A 25,602-nucleotide genomic window follows, 5' to 3' on the forward strand; every position below is an offset into this window, starting at 1 on the left:
GTTAGAATGTTCATGGTGCCACCCCCCCCCCCCCCCCCCCCCCCGCGCGCGCAATGCGAGCCATGTCCATCATGTCCCTCTAATGACTTCCTTCATGGTCTGTTATTGCACACACGCTTTTTAATAGGTAATCATTTGCTTGTCTGGTTGTTTTCTTGCTCAGTGTCAGTAACAACCAGATATCTGTGGACGGTGTTTGCTGTCTGTTGAATGCCGTGAACACCTGCTTGAATGTGGTGGAGTTTGAAGCCAGGTATGCAAAGTCAGATCAGGAAATTGTACTCAACTGATCTATCTCATCTGTCTAATCTGTCATCTAAAGGCACTTGTATGGCCCCCTTTAGCCTATCTAATTTATCTATAGGTACTTATATGGCCCTTGTGAGCACAGTATTTGAGTGCCTCACAATCTGTATTTATCCTTACAAGCACTGAAAATATGTGGCAGGGAATATTCTTGTATTGGCAGGACATGGGCTAAACGACCATCCACTTCTAATTTCTGTAGTGCTGGGTATTCCTTCATAGCTAAAAGTGGTACAGTTTAACAGGAATAACCCTGCAGAATCAACAGCGTTTTTCAGGGTAAACTCCCAAAATCCTTAGCGGAGAATCAGATACAGTAATCAGATTTCAGAGAGTCAAAATGTCTTTTTTCACATTGCATAAAACCCCTTTTTTGCCTCTCTCATGCTATTGGCACCAGGGGGTTTTAGAGAGAAATTTTCACTGGTTCAGTTGAACTGGCAGCAGCACTGATGGGTTCCCTCCCCAAACCCTGACTAAAATTCCCGACTGTAGACAAGACTCCGTGTTGTTAAGTGTAATAACTTCAACAGGACCTTTTCCTTGCTAGTGTTCCTGAACTATTCAGTTGATATTGCATAATTAGACTCAAGTGAGATAGCTGGTTGTCTTGGGTAATATTTTAATTGACCTTGGAACTGCTGTCTAATGGTAATATTTGAATTGACCTTTGAAGTGATGACTAAGTCATTTTGAGAAAACCCCACAATATTATCGAGAGTAAATACAATATAAATTAGTGATAGTCAGTGAACCGAGTGTGACCTTGTTTGTCATCTCTTTCTTCCACAGCCTTCATCATCAGACTGCAATCCTGAAGTTTATAGGAGATAAAGAATTTGCCTCTACCCATTCCAGGTACATCACATGGAAACAGATCCTTTGTTCTGTGTATCAGTCCGTGCTGATCCCAGTCAGAGCATGGCTGAAATGTTAATTCCCTCCCCCCCCCATCTGTTCCTTACATTTTCCTGTTATTTACATGTTGGAAGGAATCCAGACATATGATTTAGTTGATCACTAGGGTACACTGTGTACCCTGACAGTGCTGCCCCTGATTATAACGTCTTACATCTCGACAGCACATTTCATCCCATAGTAGACTATGCTAAGATAAAAGGTCATCAATGTAGCAATTGTTTAACACCACACAGCTGTGCTACACAACAGGGGGGCAGGTCGAATAGTTACAAAACCTGATTCTCAGATATGTTCACATAGAATGGCACCAAGTTCAGCTTACGGTAAATTCTGGGGTCATCATATCCATAAATCACAAGTCAAGCTGGTCAGAAAATGAGGTTTATGGTCTCAGAAAGTTTGGGCAAAAAAAAAAATTCAAAATATTTTGATTCTGAAATGCTGCCATTTGTCTCATGAGAGCTGTAGTTCAGGTGCCTTATGCTCCTGTTCTCTATAAGTTGGGCTCACTGGTTGGACTACATCTCCCATGATGCACCAGGGTCTCCCCTTCTTAGTGAGGAGTTGCATGACCATGTTGCATCATGGGAAATGCAGTCCAACTGGGGAGCCCAGCTCCTAGAGAAAAATGGGAACAAGAGATACCTGAACTGCAACTCCCATGATGCACCACAGTGTGGCATTTTAGAATCAAAATATTTCAGTTTTGGGGTGTCCTGTTTTTGAGCAAAAAATGGAAATTTCTCCACACAAGACAGACATTTTTCACAAAAATCTTTGTTCCGTCAAAACCTATATTTCTGCCCAAAACCAGTTTGGATGGAAAAATTTCAAACAGCCCTTCTCACAAGTATTTCGTTAACCACTGGAAGGAAGAATTGGCTAGTGCTAGACAAGTGCAGGGAAATGAGCTGTTCAGAGACAAGCTCTTTGAGGTAGATCATGGTGGCAAATCCATGGTGGCGTTACAAACAAGGGAAAGCAATGTATATTTCCAATCATTTGTCCTGCTTTTTGCGCTGGCGTCTTGTGGAGGTGGGTGCTCCCTGTGGAGTGGTTACTTACGTACAACTCCTTGAGTTCTTCTCTTCACCTTGTCTTTTCAGAGGACAGTTCATGTTCAGGTCTGATCATGTGTATTGTTACAGGGATACCTCTCGTAGTGGGGACCAGTCAGGTGGAGGTGAGAGCCAGAAGTCTGTGGTCTCAAGGAAAATAAGGTAGCTTGATGCTTTTCATGGGCGTTCAGAGATCTTTGGTGTCTGCAGCTGAGAAAACCATTTCTGGCACAAGTTCAAATGGGGAGTAGCATTGACGAGGCTGTTGAAAGGAAGAGTCACTTCTCATTGTTTATCGTTATTATCTTTGCGTGGGGATAAAGTCTAGGATGTACTGCACCGGTGGCTCTGTGGTTAGTGCTTGTGCAGTCCTGCATTAGCCCACTTTGATATCTAGTTATGAGGTCTCATTCACCAAACCAGTCTGTGGTTAGTATTTCAACCAGCAGGTCAGAGGCGGGAACTGGATTTGCTGAGCTGGTCAGTTACTCTTGTTCTGGGACATGCATTGCAAGAAGATTCTGGACTCAAACCCAAGTCCGGATTTAATTCAGACTATATAAACCTGTATAGGTCAGTGTGTGTTCGTATCTCTTGCAGGCTGTCGAGGAAGGATGGGCATCTGGATATAGCTCTCAAGTAGGACTCATGATAGCTGGGCTCAAATCCCTGCCCTGCCACAGACTCCCTGTGGGACCTTGGACAAGTCACTTAGTTTTTTTGTGCCTTGGTTCCTCATCTGTAAGAGGAGGCTAATCATCCTTCATTTATCCCACCCTCTGTCTGTTTAAGTGTAAAGCTCCTTGGGACAGTGAGGACCTCTTACCATGTGTATGCACGGTTCTGAGAACAATGGGGTTCACAGGGGCAGTTTCAGTGGGGACCTCCATGTGCTATTGTAATACAAATCAATAATGCTAAAGGACAGCCAGCCTCATCTCTTAGCAAATGATAACGCTCAGTGCCCATAGAGCACTTTTACTCATAACTTTCATATACGTATTATCCCCATTTTACAGATGGAGAAACTGAGGCACAAAATAGTGATGTGACTTGATCAAGGTCACACACCTCAGAATAGCACCTCAGTCACCTGGTCCCCTGCCATATCCACTGGTCAGTGCTGGGCTGCTATGCAGGGTTGTATTCAGAGGGCTGAGGTGGAATTCAGTGTAGCTCTTGCTGTTTTACCTTAATATTTTTCCCAAGCAGAGCTCATTTTAAATCTGATTTTGAAAGTCTCTTGTAGAACAACTCGCTCTTTCAGTCAGATGCAGTTTAAACCTCTGGGTTACGGCAGCATTGCCAACTCTCATGATTTTATCATTAGTTTCATGGGTTTCTTAAAACCCCCAGCTCCTGGATGTATGAAAAAGTATGTTTCTAATCCTCGTGTTTGCAGAGAAAAACAGGAAAGTGTGACCTGAGTATAAACAAAAGACAAAAACACCAGAAGGCAATGAAAAGAACTTAAACATTATTATTTTTTAAAATCTCATGATTTTTAAGCCCATCTCATGATTTGGGGTGGGGGGGCTGCTTTGTTTCTTAGGCTGACGGACAGTGGTTTTCCCACCAGAGATCTGGACAAGTTGTGCACTGTATTGAAGAAATGTAGCAGCGTATCAGAGCTCGAGTGAGTCTTCTTATTTTTTAGAGCTAAGTTGTATTTTTGCGATTTGTTGGGATATTGTTTATAATAAATATTTTTAAATGTTGGGCCTTATTTATAGGCCCCAGTTAGTTGTTCAGAGATTCATAATTTTAAGGCCAGAAACCTCCTGCATAACACAGGGCAGAGAACTTTGCCCAGTAAGTTCTGCATCAAGCCCATTCACGTGTATTTGAGCTGGAACGTATCTACTAGAAAGACATCCAGTCTTGATTGAAACACTTGGAGTGACGGAGAATCCACCACATGCCTAGAGCAAATTGTTCCATTGGTTCATTTGCGTGCATGCAAAATGTGCCTCTCTTTTGCACATTCACAATAGGGTGTGATGCTCACGTATAGATCGTCAACACGGCTTACCTAGGATCTTCAGCACGAAAGCACAGATCTCTACTGTGTAAACAAAAGGAGTCGTTCTATTTGCTAGCAGCGGGAGATGGTTCTTGGTTTTGTGGTCATAGACTTGCCCAGATGTAGGATTTCAGAGATTCCTAGATTTTTACAGCCAGAAAGGACCATTATGATAATTTAACATGACTTCCTGTGTAACATAGGCGAGAGATTTCACCCAGTGGTTCTTGCATTAAACCCAACAATGGATGGTCAAACTATCTTTTAGTGTCCACTTTCCGTAAGCATTCAAGCAATCAAGTTGCTTGGTCAAAAGCATGTACAAAGCCAATTTTAATCCTGCGTGCTTCCGTACTGGTCTGGGAAGTGGAGCATTTTCTATGATATGGGGCAGTGCTTGATGGAACTTTCCCCAGGCCTCTTGCCAGAGCCCCGAGGAAGAGACTTCAATGAGTCAAGTGAGCATTTGTATGAAGCCTGCATATTTCTAGGGAAATGGCTGCCTGTACCTCAGAGACTCCTTTAATTATGTTGCCTGAGGGACAGTGCCTGCATCAGAGGCAGTGCACTGTAATTGAGATTTCAACCCCCTCTGCTAGGCCAAATTCAGCATAGCAACACTTTTAAACGGCTTTCCTGGTAGGAGAAGAGATGGGAACTGATGTCTTCCTATTGTGTAATGAAATATATATTTATATGGATGGCCTGGAGACTCTATGTACTCACAGAACAGGTATAACTTTAGTGGCAGCAGTGCAACCTTCCCAGCTAACTGCCCTGCCAATGTGCTCCTGCCTGACCCAGGAAAGGTGCAAGCGGGGAGTTTATTCTCAGTAGTATGGCAAAACTTTTTTTCCATCAAAAAAGTCATTTTGTCAACCCTGAAATGCTTTGTGGAAATGCATCTGTTTGGAGGGAAATTCAGGCCCAGGATGGAGTTGTTTTCTGGTGGCTGAGGGGAAGAGATCAAGAGAGATCTAGACTAGCCTGCTGGTTAGGACACTTGGCTGGGACATGGGAGAGCCAGGTTTGCGAGCCTGTTCCAAACATGGGCCTTCCATACCCTTGGCAAGTGCCTTAACCGCCAAGCTGTTCTGGGATGAGTCTCGGATTCTTTTTTATTTTTGGTCAAAATTTCGAAAGGTCTCATTGTCCTTCAGCATCGGAACGAAAACTGATCTTGAAACCTCAACAAGTTTTGCAAGACAGAAAAGTTGCATTGTCTGGGACTCATTCATGCCTGGGTTCCTCTGCTGAACCTGGTAACACCAGGGCCAATTTGAGATCCTCCTGATGGATGTGGCTGTCTGACCTCTGGGGATGAGAAGCACCAGCTCGTTCCAAAGGCTACTGAACAGGCATCAGACGATGAGGAAGTTCTGAACACGCTTCTCCTCTCGTTCACACTGGCGTGACTCTGTTGACTTCAGTGGACTTACTCCTGTCAGTGGGAGGAAACTCGACTGGATTCGAGTTAGAGTTGCAATGCTCCAGATCCTGTCAGTGGCCTTGCGCCCCCCAGGTTTTAGTCCTGAGGCCTGGGCTATGCTACAAAGTAGGGTTGACATAGGCCACCGTGCGTCAACTTATTTGACCAAAAAGGCAAGGAGGAGACTGGATGAGCTACCTGTGGCTTTAATTTGCATCCGCGGACGCCAGTGCTCTGCCCTTTGGGGACTGACATTAAGGGAGCATACCGTGTATATTATAAAGTCACAGCATCGCAGGACTGGAGGGGACCTCGCGAGGTCCTCTCGCCCAGACCCCTGCACTCACGGCAGGACTAAGTATTATCTAGACCATATTATTTTCTCCTTAATGAAAAATAAATATCTCACTTTAAATCCTAGTTTGTCAAATAACTCTCTGGGTGACCAGGGAGTCGGGAAGCTGGTTGGACTCCTTCCGGAGCTGAAGGCAGTGAGTTCCCTCAAGTAAGTGATCACTCGTCATTATGTAGCTTGTTTGAAATATTTGACCTAATTCCCACCCTTGACTTACCCTGTGGATAGTTGTTTAAACCTGTGCAAAATAGGTGTGAAATGCTACCACACTGGAATTTTCCACTCACACACAAGGGGATGGGCATGTTTGACATCTAATTTGTGTAACACTCGCTTGGACTGAGTTACATTTGCATAGATGGAAATGCGGACAGGCGGTGCAAAGCAGCAGAGCGTCAGGCCCTTAGGGTATGCCTACGCTGCAGCTGCGAGCGTGTTTTTTAGCTCGCCTAAACACACACACGCTAGCTTGGCTGGAGCTAGTGTGCTAAAAATAGCAATGCAAACAGGGGTAGCGTGGGTGATGGCTTGTGGTAGCTGTCCAGGCATATAGCCAGTGGTCCAGGTGGCCTTGTACTCAAGCGGCTAGCCCGAGCTGCCTCCTGTGCTATTCCTGGCTACACCGCGGTTTTTAGTGCACCAGCTTGAGCAGAGCTAGCAAGTGTCTCTCTTCGCAAGCTGGGAAGCACGCTCCCGGCTGCAGTGAGACTGTAAGTTCTGCAGAGCAAGGACCATTTCTATTGTATCTTATGGCACTGTATAAATCATTAATGATAATGAGGATGAGGATTTAATCCTTTGAAAATAATGGTTTTATTCCATCTCTTCCTCTAGGCTGAGTGGCAATCAGATATCCTTGAGTGCTGTGTTTGGCTTAGCTCAGTGCTTATCGGCCCTGGAACACATTAAATCGATAGACATCAGGTATGTTTGGGGCTCTTCTTGCTGTGTTTTCCCATCAGCGCTGAAGCTTGAGACATGTGACCTTGGTTTGCAGTCCATGAAACGTGAGCACCCCTCTCCAGACTGCGTGTTCATGGTGTTCTCTTTTGGTTACAGCCTGGGAAACGCTCAGTCGGTCCATTTAACCTTCCGGGAAAGTGTCAGGTAAAGATCCTGTCCAAGCATTTCCTGTGTGCCATTCCCATAGTATCTAGATGTCCATGTTGCAATAGAGCGGTTTCCATGGGGTGTCAAAATCAGGGGTCCTTTTGGCTCTGAATGCTGGCTGGGAATAGTGGAGGCAGGGAGCAGCTGGGTGGTATGGATGAGGGTGGGCAGCCGGGAGTGTGTGGGATGGGGTGGCAGGGTCAGCAGTGGGTGATAGCGATGGGAGTTCACTTCCTCCTGTGCAGCCACCTGACCAAAGGCGCTGGATGGATGTAAGGCACCCCTGGGGTTGGAGGGGTGGCATGAGTCTTCGCTCCTGTGAACAATGTGTGCTTCATTTTGGGGGGCCCGGGGAGGCTGGTGTGGGAGGCCACTGCACTGAGGCATGGAGAGTCAGCTACCCATAGACAACATAGTGTTTTGCACTCGGTGCAATTGAAATGGTAACAAAAACTCTGTCCCCAGGAACATCAGGACCAGATCTGCAGGAAAGTTCCCGGCTCATCCACAACATTTAGAGAACGACCATTGCTTTCGGTATGGCAACTTTCTGTTCTGGCTCCCATTTTTTCATTTAGAAATGTCAGAAGAGCCAAGCGTGGGTCACGATCGTTTTGGGAGTCCTTCATCTCCTCAGAGGGTCTCTCCATGGACTGCCTAGTTCTCATCCTAAAGAGAGAGAGGGTGCCAGATTCTGCTTCCCATTGAAACAGTTGCCTTCTACCCCTCTGGTTGGCCAGTCACAGCTGTCAGAGCATTGGCAGAGGTGGAGAGAAAGGGTGGGGACCTAGTGGGCCCACAGCTGTTCCAAATCTAAGAGCATTCTTGGGGAGATCTTTCTAAAGGCAGGGCCGGCTCCAGCTTTTTTGCCACCCCAAGCGGCGAAGCCAAAAAAAAAAAAGCCACGATCGGCGTCACTTAGGAGGCAGCTCCACCACGCCGCTTCATTCTTCGGCGGCAATTCGGCGGCGGGTCCTTCCCTCCGAGAGGGACTGAGGGACCCGCCGCCGAATTGCTGCGGAAGACCCGGACGTGACGCCCCTTTCCATTGGCCGCCCCAAGCACCTGCTTCCTTTGCTGGTGCCTGGAGCCGGCCCTGTCTAAATGATTTACTTTTGGGGCATCACCTTCCCAGCCCCTCCACCACTGGAATGAAAAGAGATCTGGGTGCCTGAAATACTTGTCTATAGAGGCACATCCTCAGCTGATGTAAATTGGCACGGCTCCACTGAAGTCAATGACAATTAACACCAACTGAGGATCTGGCCCATAGGGTATTATGCTATTCCTCCCCTGTACACACACAGAGAATCATAATTCAAATGAGCTAGTCTGCTAAGAAAACAGTATAGCGTGCTATATAGAAAGTGTCTTGGTTTGGTTGGAGCTGTTTCCCATATCGCAGTTGACTGAGATATACAGGGCTTGATTTCCCCATTGCTTTGCTCTCACGGAGTAATTGATACCTGCCAAAGTGAGACTCGGAATTCTCTACTCTACTAGTGTTCTACCCACACTTTGCACAAGTGTAAATGACTGCTGAGTGTGAGGCAGTGCGGGATCAGGCCAGCTAAGGAGAAGGCCTTGGAAAGGCCCATCTATAGGGAAAAGCAGATGCCTTCTCACAACACTATTCCCTCGCTATGTAACCCTAACTCTCATTAAGGGAGCCCCATGCAGCGAGAGAGGAATGTTCCCGGCCCTATTTCGAGGGAACCTAGAAGGCGTGTGACACTGGGAAAACAAGTGCTGATTCCTAAAGGAATTTGTATTGCCAAGGAGGCAGCTCCATTCAGTCTCTTCACAAAGTGGGATGATCACACGGGGCCAGATGCTCAGCTGTTGTGAATCAGCAGAGCTGCACCGAAGTCAATCGAGCGACCTGCCTTTACACCACCTGGGGATCTGGCCCAGAAGGTTTAGAACAGCAAAACCGTCCCTCTGAATGCACTTGTGAAGTGAGCAAGGCGGTAGGTAGAAGGGCTGAGATTGGCTTTGAACACCCAGGCCAGCAGCTCGGCCTGAAACGTAAGGTCTAGATGGAGTTTCCCATGTCATCCCTGCTGTAGAAGGTAAATCTGAGGATCCTGAGTATGCGGTTTGTTTCAGTCTTAGGGAATGCACCGTGAGTCCCGAGGACATGGACACGCTCTGCCAGATCCTTGGAAAATGCACTGGACTGACAGAACTTGAGTAAGTGCCGAGCATTGTGTAAGTGTGTCTATACGTCAGGCTGTCTTGTGCGCCTAGAAAGTGAAATCCGCCTGTATAAAACCAACGGGCCAGATCTCAAACTGGTGTGAATCAGTGTCACTCCGTTTGCTTCATTGGAGCGATACCCATTTACTGCAGTTGACGTTCTGGCCCGGAGTAACTACGCTTTGTGCAGACGGAGCACCTGGGGTGATGAAATCCATCCTCCCAACCCAGGGTCTCCTCCCGCCAGAACTGCTCTTCCAGCCTACGGGCTGGCGTATCGCCTTCAGCCCCCGGTGCTAGTTGCATGGAGTGTTTGGGGCCTCTGTCTCCATGTAAATGCAAGTCTCATGACTCACCCCCATTGCAGCCTTCAGCTCGGAATCCCCTCCTAAGGCAGAAAAGAATTGTCTGACTGCTCCATCTTTCTCCCGCCCTCACACACATGATCTCAGTGCAGTGTTATGTCTTCAACTGGCTCTTTGCACCAAAGGTGAATTTAATCCAGCTATTCATATACAAGTATCTTCCCTCCGACACCCTGTACGTGACCTCAGGAGAGTTACTTTGGTTTTACCCCAGTATATCTGAGAACAGAATTTGGCTTCCTGGAACTCTATAATTTGTGTGTAAATTCCCCTGGACGCGTGCAGTGCTGGCACACCCTTCTGTTCCCCTACCTAGCCTAGATTCAGAGATGGTTACGGTCATGTAGGACTATTCTGATCCAGTTCTAGATAGTCTGGCCTCCTGTGTAGCCCAGGCCAGAGACCCTTACCCAGTGATCTCTGCATCAAACCCATAAAGATGTTTATAAAACGAATGATCTAGAAGCTAGTGGTTTCTCATAACTTATCCAGCTGTTTTCATTTCTCAACAGTTTCTTTTGCTGTTCTTTTTTAACTCCCATATTCCAGTAAATGAAACTTAAACCTTTGAAGTCAAGGATTTCTGAGCCGAGTGTGTATTTTTCAACAGGAATATACATCTCTACCCCGATATAACGCTGTCCTCGGGAGCCAAAAAAATCTTACCACTTACCGCCGGAGTGCGCAGCCCCGTTCCCCCGGAGCACTGCTTTACCGCGTTATATCCGAATTCGTGTTATACCGGGGTAGAGGTGTATTGTTTTAATATCTACTAACTGTGAAGCTTGCAGATCATTTCTATTCTTGCAATGTGTTTTCTCCCTTGCTTTGCAGATTATCTAGAAATGCGCTGAGTGATCAAAGCATTGAAAGGCTGCTAATGTCCCTACCACGTTTGCACAGTCTGAAGCTACTGAGGTAAAATTTGGGGCCATTGTTTTGATGGATGTCATGAAATATTCATTTTGAAAGCGGTAATGCTGCAGTATGTCCTACCAGCATTAATAAATCATCGCATCATTCTACATTAACATAGGGAAAAGCAAACCAAGTCCAGAAACACTCAGAAACGCACTCACCCCAATTCCTCTCCTATGTCCACGCCCAAACACAAACTAAACCTCTTTTAAGATACTGAGATGATTGGATGCCACTCTTGGTTTCTAGCTGCCACCAGGTCCCCAACTCCTGAAATGCTACAAGAAAGACGGTTCTCATGTATTTACATCGGGAAGCAAAAGTGCTGGAGGTTCCACGCTTCTTTTTTTCATGATTTCCAGCCCAATGATTGCAGACTCGGGCCCTGTTTACACTAAACCTTGGCTGATATAGCTATGCTGGCAGAGGCTCCTAGTGCAGGGGTTCTCAGACCAACTTTTCTGGTGGCCTAAGAGAGTGGCCACCAACCCTCGCTGGTGGCCGTTCTGAAAATTTTTCCAACCCCGAGCCCCGCCGCCCCGGGCTGAAGCCCAGAGCCTCTGAGGACACACACTGGTCCCATGTGTCTGCAGAGGTGCTGCCCAGAACCCCCAGGAGGCTGTGTGGTGCAGGCTGCTGATCCCCTGCTGGCGGTGCCAGCAAACACCAAGGCTGCCAGGAGCAACAGCTGGGCACTGCAGGGAGGGGGCGCTGTTCCCCCACCCCCTCATCTCCACCCAGGAGGCTGTTGTGACTGCAGAAAAATCCCCTGGCATTTGAGAAACACTGCCCTAGTGTAGACTCAATGAAAGCTGTCTGAAGAAGTTCTTCCTCCAGCATAACTACACCACCTCCCCGAATGATATAAGCTAAGCGGACAGAAGCACTCTTCTGTCGGCAGACTTGTGTTGGGATTTTTATCAGGATAGCTATGACAGTTTTGAGGGTGCTGGGGTATTTTTTTTTTCACGCTCCAGCGAAACTGTGTAGTGTAGACCAGGCCTCATAAGTTTTGGTTTGATCCAAAGCCCATTTATGTCACTGGGAGTGTTTCCATTGGCTTTGCATCAGGCTCCTGGGTGCTTATCCAAAAAGAGCACAAACTTTGAACCTTTTAGGATTAGCCTACCACGAAATGCCTAAGAGAAGAAACAAGGGCTAGGAGCTCCTGAATTGTGACCCAAGCTTGGACACTGACTTGCCGTATAGCACTGGAGATCAGTCACTTAGAAGTCACTTTCCAAGCGTGTAGGTGGGCATATCTGCAACTCATTTGCACACAGAGCTGCTGCAGTTGTGTAGATGTAAATGGCCACTTATCCATCTAATGGATCGGTTGCATGTGTAGCTATCTGATCTGCACACATGAAAATGGATTTGCAGGTGCAATAAAAAAAAATCACACATGCAAACTAGGGATATGTCTACACTACCCGCCGGATCGGCGGGCAGCGATCGATCCAGGATGGATCAATTTAGCGTGTCTAGTCTAGACATGATAAATCGACCCCGAGCGCTCTCCCGTCGACTCCTGTATGCCGCCACCGCAAGAGGCAGACACCGCGGTGAGTAGATCTAAGTACGTCGACTTCAGCTCCGTTATTCATGTAGCTAAAGTTGCGTAACTTAGATCGATTCCCCCCCCCAGTGTAGACCAGGGCTAGGGAACTGATTCACCACCGTGTTACTCCAGCTTTACGTCAGTGAAGTGACAGCAGTATAAAACCAGAGCTGATGCAGTGGAGAATCTAGTTGTTCAAAGGCAAGAACAGTGTCATACCTACAGTTTTGGAAACCAGGCCCTCTCGTGTCTGTGTCTGAGTTTGTGGAAGTGACGGTCAAGTCCTACGTGAATGGAACCAACCTTCCTTGAAGATGAAGACTGATTTATTTATTTATTTTCCCTCCAGTATTAGGAATAACAAGTTTTCACCAAACTGCACTCTCTTACTGGCCAGCTCTCTCAACCTGTGTGAGCGAATCAGAGAAGTAGAAGTCAGGTAAGGAACTGAGACCTCCTGTTTCCCCCAAAAATCAGCCATCATTGAATTCCAACCAATGGAATTGAGAGCCTTGTCCTTTTCGAAGAATGTGGCTGTGGAGGCAATGACTATTTTTGCTTGTGTTTGCTACAGGTCAAGTGAAAATGCTTTTTTGCATTTAGCGGGGAGGATAGAAAGCCAAGAAACATCCTGCAGGTTGGGCCATACATTATTTATTTATAAGTTTGCTTCTAAAATGTTAGCATTTGTTGAAATAATGTCAGATGAATCCACATTTGACTAAATAACAGCATGGATAAAATTTGCACCATGCATGGTGTAATCCTTACTGATATTTTTAACATCAGGAATAAGAATTATTCTCACTCCTTGCATGGGCAGCACCATGTAGCTGTGCATGTCGTGCAAAAGTCCAGGATCCAGTCTCATGAGAAGAAAGGTGTATTTCTGGAACACCTTGTAATCTATCAGTTGGAGCAGGAGGCTAGTAGTCAGGACTCCTGGGTTCTATCTGCAGCTCTGCAAATGACTCATATGACCTTGGACAAGTCATTAGTAGCCAAATTTTCAAAAGTGGCCTCTCGTTCTGGGTTCTCAGCTTGAAGAACCCTTGTGTGTGATGTTCAAAAGGGCCCGTAACTCCTGCTGAAATTAATTGGCGCGGGAGGTTCTTGGTACCTCTGAAAGTCAGGCTCAAGGTGTCTCAGAATGAGCACCCAAAAACCAGTGACCATCTTTGAAAATGTGGGTCTTACCTCTCGGTAGCTGTTTCCCTGCCTGAAAGAGGGGGATAATCATTACAGAGGTGTTGAGGCTTAATGAATATTTGCAAAGATCTTTACAATCAATGGCAGGGCTACAGAGTCTCGTTCATTAATGCAGGCGTTGCCCCTAGACTGCTGTACAAGCAAGCGACTGGGAATCTGTAGCTTTCAGTGCGGAGGCTAAGTCAGTGCGAGGCAGTTTCTCGGGATCTATTTCAAATGCTGTTTCTGTCTCCCTCGTCTGTCTTCAAACAGGCTAACTGACTGCAGCATCGGTCAGAACGAGGTTGAGGAACTCTGCCGAATCCTTGAACAATGTGGTCATCTTGCGGAACTGGAGTAAGTGGGCTTTGACTTTCCACTGTGGCCTTGAAAGGAAGGTGAACAGAGCCAGTGAGGGAAAGCTGGGTGGATAGAGATAGGTGTCTCCATACACTCAAGCCCCATAGGCTCACTCTGTCTGTATATCCAGTATCTAACAGCATCTAAACAAAGAGGGAAGTGAAAGGAATGAGCTTTGCGAGCTTTCCCTGCGCTGCCTCCTCTGTGGCCTAACCCAGACCCGGAGGGACCACTCACCTGGTCCCACCCATACTCCCTCGATCTGTGGGGATCTGTGGAGCTCCCTGGTACACAGAGTCCCCAGGAGACAGCTTCAGCCCACCAATTGGAACAAGGTGTTTCCACTCTGCTCTGGACTAATGTACATCTCGGTCTTAGAGCCTGACCCACTGCTCATTGAAGTCACTGGGCGTCCTGCCATTGACTTCATTGGGCTTTGGATCCGGCCCTTACGGCCCAATCCTGTGAGGTGCTGAGTACCCTAAATGCCTACCGAAATCAATGGGGCTGAGTTATTGGTTCAGACCCCGATTGGTAAAGGGACTTGAATAGTTTTGTTATCTCAGAGTTCTCCCTGTGAGGCTAGGTTTGTGAGGTAGTTTTCTATGACAGCGTGGTGTGTATAAAATCCCTTTGCTTTCCAATGTTCCAGTTGCCCAGAAGAACTGTAAACAAACTCAGCCTTTATTTGTTCAGCTGCACATGGCTAGCCAATGGCTACAGCTCTTGGTCCCTTCAATTGAGAATATACCATGAAATGCCCATTGTAATGAGGGAGAGGAAAGAAGGTGCAGTGTGGGACTTAGGAAACCTTCTCAGGGCTGGCATGTAGGCAGCCAGGCCTAGTGATTAGTGGGGGTTGGGGGGAAGGGCGGCAGGTCCCCACACTAGCCAAGGTTCAGAACCAGAAGGTCAGGAGCCAAGATCATGAACCACAAGTCAGATACCAGGAATCAGGCAGAATGAGGAAACTAGGTGATCAGGATCAGGAGACACAAGCAGGTAGCACTAGATGAGGCGCCCAAAGCAGGATGGAGCCCAGTTGTAGGGACAACTTCCAGTCCTGTTCCTTCTTCTGCCTTAAATAGAGGAAGCAACCAATCAGGATCTCCGGTGTTGGACCAATCAGGGCCCAGGGTGGAGTCTCCTATGTGAGCTGGGCTTCAAGGAGTCCCAGTCGCCAGTGGGTGGAGGGGTGGAGCAAGATGACCCCGGGGAACTCTGCGAACCCGGGTTTAAAACCCACAGTTCATAACACATCTGGGTTCAGTTCCCTGCTCTGCCACAGACTCCCTGTGTGACCGTGGGCCTCTCTGTGCCTCAGTTCCCCATCTGTACAATGGAGCTAACAGCACTGCCCTGCCTCACAGCGGTGCTGTGTGGAAAGATACGTTAAAGATTGTGAAGTGCTTTGAGAACTATTGATAGAAAGGGCTATAGAACTAGGTATTATTATTGTTTGTAAATCAACCGCCTGTTTTACGCATTGTAAGAAATACTTTCCACCATGTGAGCCTTTAGATTAATACACTGAACAAACTCCTTGTGCTTTTGTTGAAGACAATCTGTGCTGTGTAATGTGTCAAGAGGGCACCAGATTATTCTGCTCCATTAGCCAGAGACCTGGGTGACAGGACGGGAACTTCCTAGTAGATAATCTAAGTAATCTATTTTGTGGAACACCCACGTTCTAGTTTCCACCATGTGGTGCTGGGCGGGGCGTTGGCCCGCGATGTTTGGCTGTGCAGTACCTGGGAACCTCGGCAAGGGAGCGCTCTGGCCTGAATTTCACATGTGAATTTGTTTGGGTGTTTTTCACCTTGTTCTCTTCCCTTGCAGTCTCTCTGGGAATCACCTCGGCAACGAGGGGCTGAGACACCTCTTGGATCGCTTGCTCCAAATGCACGTTTCCCGCTTGCTGAAGTAAGAAAGCGCCCTGGGAACCTGGGGACTCGCTCGGAGCACTGGTGCCTGCTCTCCAGCTCGTCACCAAAAGCAGCAGAAGACAGGAGGGGCCTAGTGGGGAGGCGTTCGCCTCCTAAAAAATAGCAGCACGCGTGGGACTAGTGGCCACCCTTGTTGTCCTGTCTCATTGGAGAGGCCAAGGATTCAATGGGCTGTGGGGATTGGACTGCCCCCTGGGACTGTTCCTGGCAGTCCCTCCAGGTCAGGAGCGAGTGATGTAGAATCTGATCAAAAACCCAGTGAAATCAATGGGAGTCTCTCCACTGGCTTCAGTGGGAGTCGGATGTACACACAAGCATTAAAGGGGATACAGACCCTCTAGTCTCTCACAGATTTGAAAACTCTGAGTGTCTCTTTGCAAATATTCATTCTCCTCAAATGTCAGCACGAGACTCTTCGGCTATGTCTACACAGCAAAAACCCCAGCCGGTCCATGCCAGCTGACTCGGGCTTCGGGTCTGTTACGCTGCTGCATAGACTTCCAGGCTTGGGCTAGAGGCTGGGATCTAGGACCCTGCGAGGTGGGAGGCTCCCAGAGCTCGGGCTCCAGCCCAAGCCCGGAAGTCTACACAGCAATGAAACAGCCCCACAGCCTGAATCCCCGTGAGCCCAAGTCGGCTGGCACAGGGCAGCCGCGGGTAGCTAGTTGCTGTGTAGACATGGCCGTACGCTGACAGCACCAAATTGCATCAAAATGTAACCGTAGCTGTAACTGAGATTTCTAATACTATATGAATCATCATGTTCTATTGTTGTAGCCTCAGCCATAACAAAATATCTCAGGATGGAGTGCTGCATCTAATTAACACCCTCTCCACATGCAGAAATGTAACAGAAGTTCAAGTCAGGTATGGTTTCTTGTCATTAATTCTTTTCTCTCACTTAATTATCCTAAAGTTTATATATTGACTGTAAGGGTCGAATTATCAGCCAACGTAACTTTTTGTGTGCATGCACCCATTCCTACAAAATGTAAATTTGTGCATGCAAATGAATATTTGGATATGCAAATGAGGAAGTTAGTTGGGTCATTACCTTATTCTGTCGGTGCAAGTCCTTTTTTATATATGCAAATCTGGGCATTGTGTGTGCAAATATAGATGCATCCAGGCCCTCTCAGAGCTCCAGAGAGGCCTGGGCCACTTCCAGCTTTTGAGGCCTCTTTCAACACGCACTTGATCCAGCACCAGCCACTAGTAGTGGTTTGGTTATATAATCAGCTGATCTGAGAGGACACAGTCTCATCTTGTGCCATGAGAGCTGATACATTTTTATTAATATTTATGAACATTTTAAACTCTTTAATATGACAAAATCTATATCAGTTAATAAAAAAAATATGTCTTTTACCAAATCACATTTTTTATTTGCTTAAATTTGCAGCTGTAAGCTGAGAGAATGTGTCACCTTTTGGTCCGATAGGGCTGTGCATAAAAACAAGTAGCGAAACTTATCAAATGCCAAAAAATTAACAAGTGTCTAAATTTGAGGCCCCCTTTGAGCTTGAGGCCCAGGCCAAATAGTCCTCCTGCCCCTCCCTCCCCCCATTGGCCCTGGATGCATGTACATTTTCTGATGGGCACTAGCCTGCCTCCGCTATCTGAAAATTCAGCTCCGAATTTTCAGAAGACCTACATTTTAGAATTCTCTAAATTCTGTGTGACATTGCCAAAAATAATCCTTGATTTACTGAATTTGGGTTCTTTTTTTTAATCTCTTTCACGCCTGACAAAAGTATAGTCCATGGACAATACTGATTCTGCTCAATGTTAAAAGCTGCTAAGCAGGTTCTTGCTTTAGTTCTTTATTGTTTAGTTGCTGTTTAGTTTTCATTTTAGAGGCTTTGAACCCAATGAATCCCTAGGACAGTTGCATGCAAACACATGCTAAATGCAAACACATATCAGGTACACAATTGCAAGCATATTTTGTACAGGCAGTTGTGCACCTAAACTAAAAGTCTGGTCCCTTGGAGACGTGTCCAAAGCGCAGTGTATCCTAAACTCATGTGGTCTTGTCTGTGCAGTTTGTGCTCCAAGGCAACATCACTCATCAAGTTCACAAGAGAAGATGAACCAAGGAAGATTTTGAGGTAATTGTATGAGTATTTTGTGTGTGTTTCAATCTCCTTTAAAAAGCTAGAGTCTTCCCCTCTTTAGAGAGAAGAATGAAAAACATCTCTCTGCCTTCTAGATCCTAAGGAATTGCATAATATAATATCTGTAACAAATGGCATATTCATCAATTCCAAGGCTAGAAGGAACCATTATGGTCATCTAGTCTGACTTCCTGTATAAAACAAGCCACAGAATTTCCCCCAAATAATTCTTAGAGCAGAGCTTTTAGAAGAACATGCAATCTAGTTTGAAAAATTGTCAGTGATGGAGAATCCACCATGACCCTTGGAAAATTGTTCCGATGGTTAATTACTCTCATCATTAAAAATTTATGCCTTATTTCCAGCCTGAATTTGTCTAGTTTCAACTTCCAGCCATTGGATCATGCTACACCTTTCTCTGCTACACCGAAGAGCCCATTTTAAAATATTTGTTCCCCATGTAGATACTTATAGACTGTAATCAAGTCACCCCTTAACCTTCTCTTTGATAAGCTAAATAGATTGAGCTCCTTGGGTCTATCAATATACCGCATGTTTTCTAATCCTTTAATCATTCTCATGGCTCTTCTCTGAGCTCTCTCCAATTTATGAACATCCTTCTTGAACTGTGGACCCCAGAACTGGACACCGTATTCCCGCAGTGGTCACACCAGTGCCAAATAAACTCTCTACTCCTACTTGAGAGTCCCTTGTTTATGCATCCCAGGATCGCATTAGCTCTTTGGCCACATCATCACACTGGGAGCTCATGTTCAGCTAATTAGTCACTAGGACGCCCAAACTTCTTCAGTCACTGCTTCCCAGAATGGAGTCCCCCGTCCTGTAAGTGTTGCCTAAGTTCTTTTTCCCTAGGTGTATACATTTACATTTAGCCATTTTAAGATGCAGATTGTTTGCTTGCGCACAGTTTACCAAGTGACCCAAATCTCTCTGAATCAGCAACCTGTCCTCTTTGTTTACCACTCTCCCAATTTTTGTGGCATCTGCAAACTTTATCAGTGATGATTTTATGTTTTCTTCTAAGTCATTGATAGAAATGTTAAATAGTGTAGGATCAAGAACCAATACCTGCAGGACCCCACTGGAAACACAGTCAATGACGATTCCCCATTTACAGTTGCATTTGGAGAACTATCAGTTAGCCAGTTTTTAATCCATTTAATGTGTGCCATGTTAATTTTATACTGTTCTAGTTTTTTTATCAAAATGTCATACAGTACCAATTCAGACACCTTACAGAAGTCTATATTATGTCAACACTATTACCTTTATCAACCAAACTTGTAATCTCATAAAAAAAAGATATCAAATTAGTTTGACAGGATCTATTTTCCATAAACCCATGTTGATTTGCATTAATTACATTTCCCTCCTTTAATTCTTTATTAATCGAGTCCCATATCAGCTGCTCCATTATCTTGCCTGGGATTGATGTCAGGTCTATAATTACCCAGGTCATCCCATTTACCCTTTTTAAAAATTGGTCCATCAGGTATTTCCTCCTGGTTTCCTTGCAATAATAGTCCCTTCATATGAGAGAGAGAAAATCTACACACACTCCCTCTGTAGCTCTGATCTCTTGTAATCCTTTATCCCACCAGTCTCTGCTAAATGTACCTGGATCCCTTGTTCATCTCTTAACTCTTAATCATCAGTAGTTATCCATCCCTGTGCTTCAGTTACAGAAGAGTATTTTGTGGAAGGTAGAGTGAAAGAACCCTCATAATAGGCTGCATCATAGCATACCGAAGAACTCTTAAGATTTTACCAAAAATCTTTTTCGCAGCGTTTTAGTACTTAGATGTTGTCTGTCCCTCCTCTTTTCTCAGAAGATGCTGCAATGCCTGTGATTTCTGGATCAAAGGGACTAATGACAGAGAAGGAACTAATACAGTTTTCTCCCCCGTTCTTTCAGACTAACGGAGTGCAACTTTCAACCAGAACACCTGCCAAAGCTGTTCTCTCTACTGCAAAAGTGCACCAACCTGACGGAGTACATGTGAGTTAGATACTGCTGAGAATCTGGCATAGACTGAACTTTGCTTAACAATATTTTGTTAAAACAATGAGGAGTCCTTGTGGCACCTTAGAGACTAACAAATTTATTTGGGCCTAAGCTTTCGTGGGCTAGAACCCACTTCATCAGATGCATGGAGTGGAAAATACAGGAGCAGGTATAAATACATGAAAAGATGGGAGTTGACTTACCAAGTGTGAGGTCAGTCTAACGAGACAATTCAATTAACAGCAGGATACCAAGGGAGGAAAAATAACTTTTGTAGTGGTAATGAGAGTGGCTCATTTCAAACAGTTGACAAGAAGGTGTGAGTAACAGTAGGGGGAAATTAGTATGGGGAAAATTAGGTTTAGGTTTTGTAACGACCCAACCACTCCCAGTTTTTATTCAGGCCTAATTTGATGGTGTCCAGTTTGCAAATTAATTCCAGTTTCGCAGTTTCACATTGGAACCTGTTTTTCAAGTTTTTTTGTTGAAGAATTGCCACTTTTAGGTCTGAAATCTTTCTTCACAATGATCTATGATTCTAGATCAACAAACAACAACATGACAACCAGGGCGGTAGAAGATCTATTGCAGGCACTGAGGAAAAGTCTGGGAACACTGAGAATAAGGTACAGAATGGTTCTATTGCTCTGTGAGTCAAACCCACTTTGGTTCTGATAAGCTAGGATCCAATTCTGCTGAAAATAACATCTAGGTATGGAAGGCAGAGGGGCTGGGATTTAGTTGCTGTCTGAGTCAGCAGTGATTTAACGTTTGTCTGCACACGGAAGATATCGTGAAATAAGCGAGGCTGTGAATTTAAAGCACAATAGCTGTTCTACTGTGGAATAGTTATTCTGGGTTATTTCCCTTTGTAGACAAACCCTTTGTGTCCAGCATGGCTCAAGGGGGCGCTGTGCTGCCGGCAGTACCATTATTTTTAGATACATGTAAAACTGTGACCGTAATCACTTGTGATCATTAAAGAACCCCTGGTACTTTTTGTAAGAGCATGGATGCTAACCCCCAGTGCCTGGGCAAAAATTCCTATAGGATAATTACACTATGTCTGGCCAAACCATCCCTAATGCAGTGTTGTTGTAGCCGTATTGGTCCCAGGATATTAGAGAGACAAGGTGGGGGAGGTGATATCTTTTATTGGACCAGCTTCTGTTGGTGAAAGAGACAAGCTTTGGCGCTTACACAGAGCTCTTCTTCAGGTCTGGGAAAGGTACTCAGAGTGTCACAGCTCAACATAAGGTGGAACAGATTGCTTAGCATAAATAACTAACGCATATCTCAAGGGACCATTCAAGGTGAAGTGACCTGTTAAACACCTCTCCAGTCATAGGGGGAAAGGGGAAAAGAACCTGTCCCTGCAGCATTTCATTTGAATAATTAATTCTTTACTTCCTGTCCCAAACTGTTTTGCATTGTTACTGTTGCCATCTTCTACCCTGTGGTGGCGAGTAAGGACTTACACCATATCCGGTCTTCTCATTACAGCTGGTGGGAAAAAATGAGAAATATTGGGGGCAAAAAGAGAAAAAATTAAGGTTAACATCCCCTTGTTTCCAGTTTGCACTGTGCTTCCTCCCCTGAGGTAGCCCCTCTGAGTAGGGTGAGCTGAGAACCAAGGGCTGTACAGACACATATGGGGACGTAGCATCGAGATGGGAGTAGTTTAGATAAACGATGCTTATGAAATAAAGCAAAGCTGCCTGTGTTTTGCATTGCAGCGTTGAAGAGCAATGGGTGCGGAATGAAAGTATCGCTAGCCTTCTGCAGATGGCTGTCCAACCCCACGGGAATGTTACAGAGATCACGTAAGTGGAGCCTGGACAGCTGCTTGTCTCAGATTCAGGGCCTCTAATCCCCCTCAACAGTCCAGGAAAGACACCTGCTCTCAGGCTTCTGGGTCCCCAGCTGTCACCTCGCTTGGGTGGAGACATCTCTCCCTTCTACCCAGCTCCCTGGTTATACTGTGAATTCAGCCGCAAAGTCAGGCAGCCTAAGCAGGCCTGCTTGCTTTCTCTTCAGAAACGAATAACAACAGTGTAATGGCCTTCAGTTAAGCTACAGCTCTTCCTATGCAAGTTAATGTATTCGTACGGTAAAAGCATGTCCAAGAGAACATATTAAAACAAGAAAAGAACCTACGTGCATGCTAATAAGCTTAACAGAGATCACCCCAACTCCAACATGGGCTCTGGCAAACCCCACCTGGATGTCTCTTCCATGGTCATAAATTCATAACAGCCTAAGCTCAGACCTAGCACACTCAGGACAAGTTTAGTCCATCCAGGGGTCTCTGAAGTTCCTAACATTTCCATTAGTCACATCTCTAGAAAAGTTGCATACAAGCCTACAGGAACACATAAACAATTGCATTTTTATACAATGGAACCTAAAAACTCAATTCAGTAAGTTTTAACTTAATTCCATAAGGTTTCTCTGGGATCTTGCAGTTTTCAATTCCTTTTCTAAAAATAAAAGTCTGTGTTTGGAAACCAGCCTTGGACGAATGCTGTCAAGTCCTTAGGCAGAGATGGTTTCCAGTCATTCAACAAGTAAACTCTGATTGCCGGCGCTCTTCTGCTCTGTCCCATCTTGTGGAAAGTAACCTTTGCTACAGGGTGTTTGGAACCATTTGTATCATGCATCCAGCAAGGTCTGGGCCTGTGATGTATTGTCATCTCCATCTTCTCCTAGGATATCAAAAGACAAAGGTCTCCTTCGAGTGACCGTGGCGTTCCCCTGTCGAACGGAGAAGATGGAGTCTGTGGTTAGCAGGTGAGGAGGTGCATCTGGTTGTGCTTTTCATTGCAGGTTGCTTCCTCTGACAGATCATCCAATAAAAGAACTCACTAGCATTCCTATTCTACCCTGAATAAGTAGAGGCCTTGAATACATTAAGACCCAGGCCAGCTTGACACTTTCTTTTGCAAGAGTGTGCATGGAAGGGATAGCGCAAGGAGCTTTCATGCTCTTAGCAGGGAAATCAGCCCTTGTGCCTGGGAAAATGAAGGGACACCCAGAGGTGGGAAAGGGCCATGTCTCCCCGACTCTACACCAGACTTTGGAGTGGGCAAGGCACATCAAGGAGGAGCTTGGGTTTGTGCAGCTCTGGTCTGCTGCCAAGCCCAGCCATATAGCACGGAAAGGCCATTGGGATGCTGCAGGCTGCAAGGCCCTGTGTACGCATGAGCTGGGTTGATTGTCACTGACGTTGATCGGTTTGTGTGTGTCTGCACCCTGCAGGTTGAATCAGTGCGGGCTGGAAGGGACGCACATTCACTTTCTCCAGAGGGTTATTGAGAAATGCACGCAGCTTCAGGAACTGAGGTGAGCTCTCAAAGCGGTGTAGCAATTTATCTCAGGAAGGAAATAGTTTCTCATGTCCTGGTGCATGGGAAGAATAGATGCATCTCTGAAACTGGGACTGGGGAGCTGGAAAATCAGGTAGAGAAGCAATGGTAGACAATAGTCAATTCTCCCCTGACATATGCTCCCCGTCCAACCTCACTGAAGCCAACGGGAGTTCCAGGGGGTGAACTTCGGGGCAGAATTTAGCCCTAAGTGACCCCAGCGAAGGAGTGGCTAGACACAGCAGTACACGTACCATCTAACATGTAGTTCTTGCATGTGGCTTGACCACAGCTCGTTGCTACAGCTCACTCAGACACGCATACCCTACGGCGAGTGAGGACCGAGGGCGCAGGAAGGTTAGCAAGACGTGCTTGGTTTGGTGCATACGCTGTGCATTTTGTGATACGCGCTCTGCTGGCATCGTGGAGTGTATGAGAATTCCAAACGGCACCCCAGGGACACAACAGAAGGCCTGTCTCTAGCTGCCAGCCATTTCCTGGTTGGCTCTTCGGGCTGAGGAGTAGCTCTTTATTGGTTGGGGCTTGAAATACCTTGAATGAGCTGACTCGTGCAAGAAAACCTGGGGTGGTCAAACCTAGAGAGACTCAGGTTATAGCTGTGCGATTTGATGAACCCAAGCTCCTGCCCCTGTCTGTGTTATGCAGGAGGCCAGACTAGATGATCCGGAGGTGACCTCTGGCTTTAGAATTCCATGAACTATGAAAGCTTGGAGAACAGAGCCTGGGAATGCAGGGATCATTTGGCCTGGCATCACAATGCGATTATGTTGCTATAACAACAAGGGGGCAAATGTGGCTTATTTCATATACCTTGAAGTGCTTCTCAATGGACTGTTGACCTGGATGTGGGTCAGCATCCAGGCTGCCCTTGACCAGTTAACTCACGCAGAACAATTGCAAGCATCACACCACGCCAAGGCAGCTGTGGGCTGTTCAGAGCTTTGTGTATCACTGAGAGGATGTGCTTTTTCGTCCTTGCAGCTGGTCTCATATTGATCTCAACAATGCTGAAGAGGCGATGCTAGCCAACGTGCTTCTGACTCTTCCAACGCTGAGGAAGTTTGAGTACGTAATTATCTAAAAAGCTCGTTACTGTTGAATGTTCTCCTTCATGAACTATGGCTCATTCCAAGCAGATACCCCTACTGCCCTCACTTGCCCTTTCCCCAGTCCACTACCCCCCGAAACTCTCTCCTTCCTATGCAATCTGTGGCGCTGGCTAAATCCAAATGTGTATTTTCATGATTTCTCTGAGCTTTGGGTTCTTGGGAGCAGCCTGCATCAAAGCTCTTTTCTGAAGTGCAGAAAAGTTCAGACCCGAATCAGCATCAAAACTCCCTAGCTGACCCCTGACTTTGTAACGGACCAAACCGCAGCCCCATTGGGTGGGGAAATTGGAATTCAGACGTGAACGTTGCAACTTTCGCATATCTGCGTGTTAACATGGCATATGTTCTAGAATGTTCTTCTGTGAATTGTTGAGCATTTAGTCATGGTGCAAGACTTCAGAGAAATTATCACATCCTGCCCCCTTTCTTTAAGTAAAAACATATAAAGACAGAGGGCCTGATTCTCATGTACACTGTGGCCATTTTATCCTCCTCCAGTCAGTAAAGGGGGCGTAAGGGTGTAAATATAATCTATTCTCACTTTAAGGCCCCTTTATACTCCCAGAGTGGTGTCAAATGGCTGTAGCTAAATGAGAATCAGGCCCATAGACTGTATCTTTACACAATACAGTCTTTTGGGACTCATTCGCTGTTGCTGTTGGCGGAACCTGCAGAGAGTCCGAGTCAGTACAGATCAGCACCCAACATTTTGGACTCCCCAGTTCTCTTGGGTCTGTAAAATGGAGCTGGAAATCACAAAAACGTTCTCTTCTCGTGTGTTTTGGCTCCTCATGTGCCAAAAGCTTAGCCCTGAGGGGTCCTTCCTTTTAGGCAGACCCCTAATTCTAAAAAGATTCAAGATTAACAGGGGGAGAAACGAGTGCCGAGCTGTCATGTTTGGGTATAAATCCAAGATCCCATGTTCATGTATGGTTTCTAAAGACCCTTTGGCATTTTTTGCAAGCGTATGAGTACCAGCCCTGGGACCCTGGCCATTTACATTCTGGTGATCTAATTTCCCCTCTGTGGTTCTATTTGGAAATATCAGGCTCTCAGCATTTTAGTATGTGGGTACCAATTGGTGTTAACACTTCCCAACTTCCCGGTTGTGTTTTATGCTGATAAAAAGCTTCTGCATTCCACCCCAGAAGCAGCTGCACATCAGTGGTGAGGGAAGTGATTCCTATATCTCCTGTCTTGTTGGACTGCCTCAATGGAAGTCATT

The 25,602-nt window shown here is 46.0% G+C and overlaps 1 protein-coding gene across 1 annotated transcript in view; it reads left to right on the forward strand.

The window, feature by feature from the left end:
- Nucleotides 1-25,602, forward strand: part of NLRC5 (NLR family CARD domain containing 5) — an 80,859-nt gene that overhangs the window by 38,524 nt on the left and 16,733 nt on the right. The window contains exons 14-35 of the mRNA XM_065416795.1: nt 164-253; nt 1,099-1,164; nt 2,376-2,447; nt 3,838-3,921; nt 6,159-6,242; nt 6,927-7,016; nt 7,152-7,199; nt 7,668-7,739; nt 9,312-9,395; nt 10,601-10,684; nt 12,595-12,684; nt 12,820-12,882; nt 13,707-13,790; nt 15,633-15,716; nt 16,517-16,606; nt 17,785-17,850; nt 19,793-19,876; nt 20,425-20,508; nt 21,619-21,705; nt 22,592-22,672; nt 23,141-23,224; nt 24,250-24,333. Of these exons, the coding sequence (XP_065272867.1) occupies nt 164-253; nt 1,099-1,164; nt 2,376-2,447; nt 3,838-3,921; nt 6,159-6,242; nt 6,927-7,016; nt 7,152-7,199; nt 7,668-7,739; nt 9,312-9,395; nt 10,601-10,684; nt 12,595-12,684; nt 12,820-12,882; nt 13,707-13,790; nt 15,633-15,716; nt 16,517-16,606; nt 17,785-17,850; nt 19,793-19,876; nt 20,425-20,508; nt 21,619-21,705; nt 22,592-22,672; nt 23,141-23,224; nt 24,250-24,333 (1,755 nt within the window). The remainder of the gene's footprint in view (nt 1-163; nt 254-1,098; nt 1,165-2,375; nt 2,448-3,837; nt 3,922-6,158; nt 6,243-6,926; nt 7,017-7,151; nt 7,200-7,667; nt 7,740-9,311; nt 9,396-10,600; nt 10,685-12,594; nt 12,685-12,819; nt 12,883-13,706; nt 13,791-15,632; nt 15,717-16,516; nt 16,607-17,784; nt 17,851-19,792; nt 19,877-20,424; nt 20,509-21,618; nt 21,706-22,591; nt 22,673-23,140; nt 23,225-24,249; nt 24,334-25,602) is intronic.

The sequence above is a fragment of the Emys orbicularis genome, chromosome 14, assembly GCF_028017835.1.
Source record: "Emys orbicularis isolate rEmyOrb1 chromosome 14, rEmyOrb1.hap1, whole genome shotgun sequence".
NCBI lineage: Eukaryota > Metazoa > Chordata > Testudines > Emydidae > Emys > Emys orbicularis.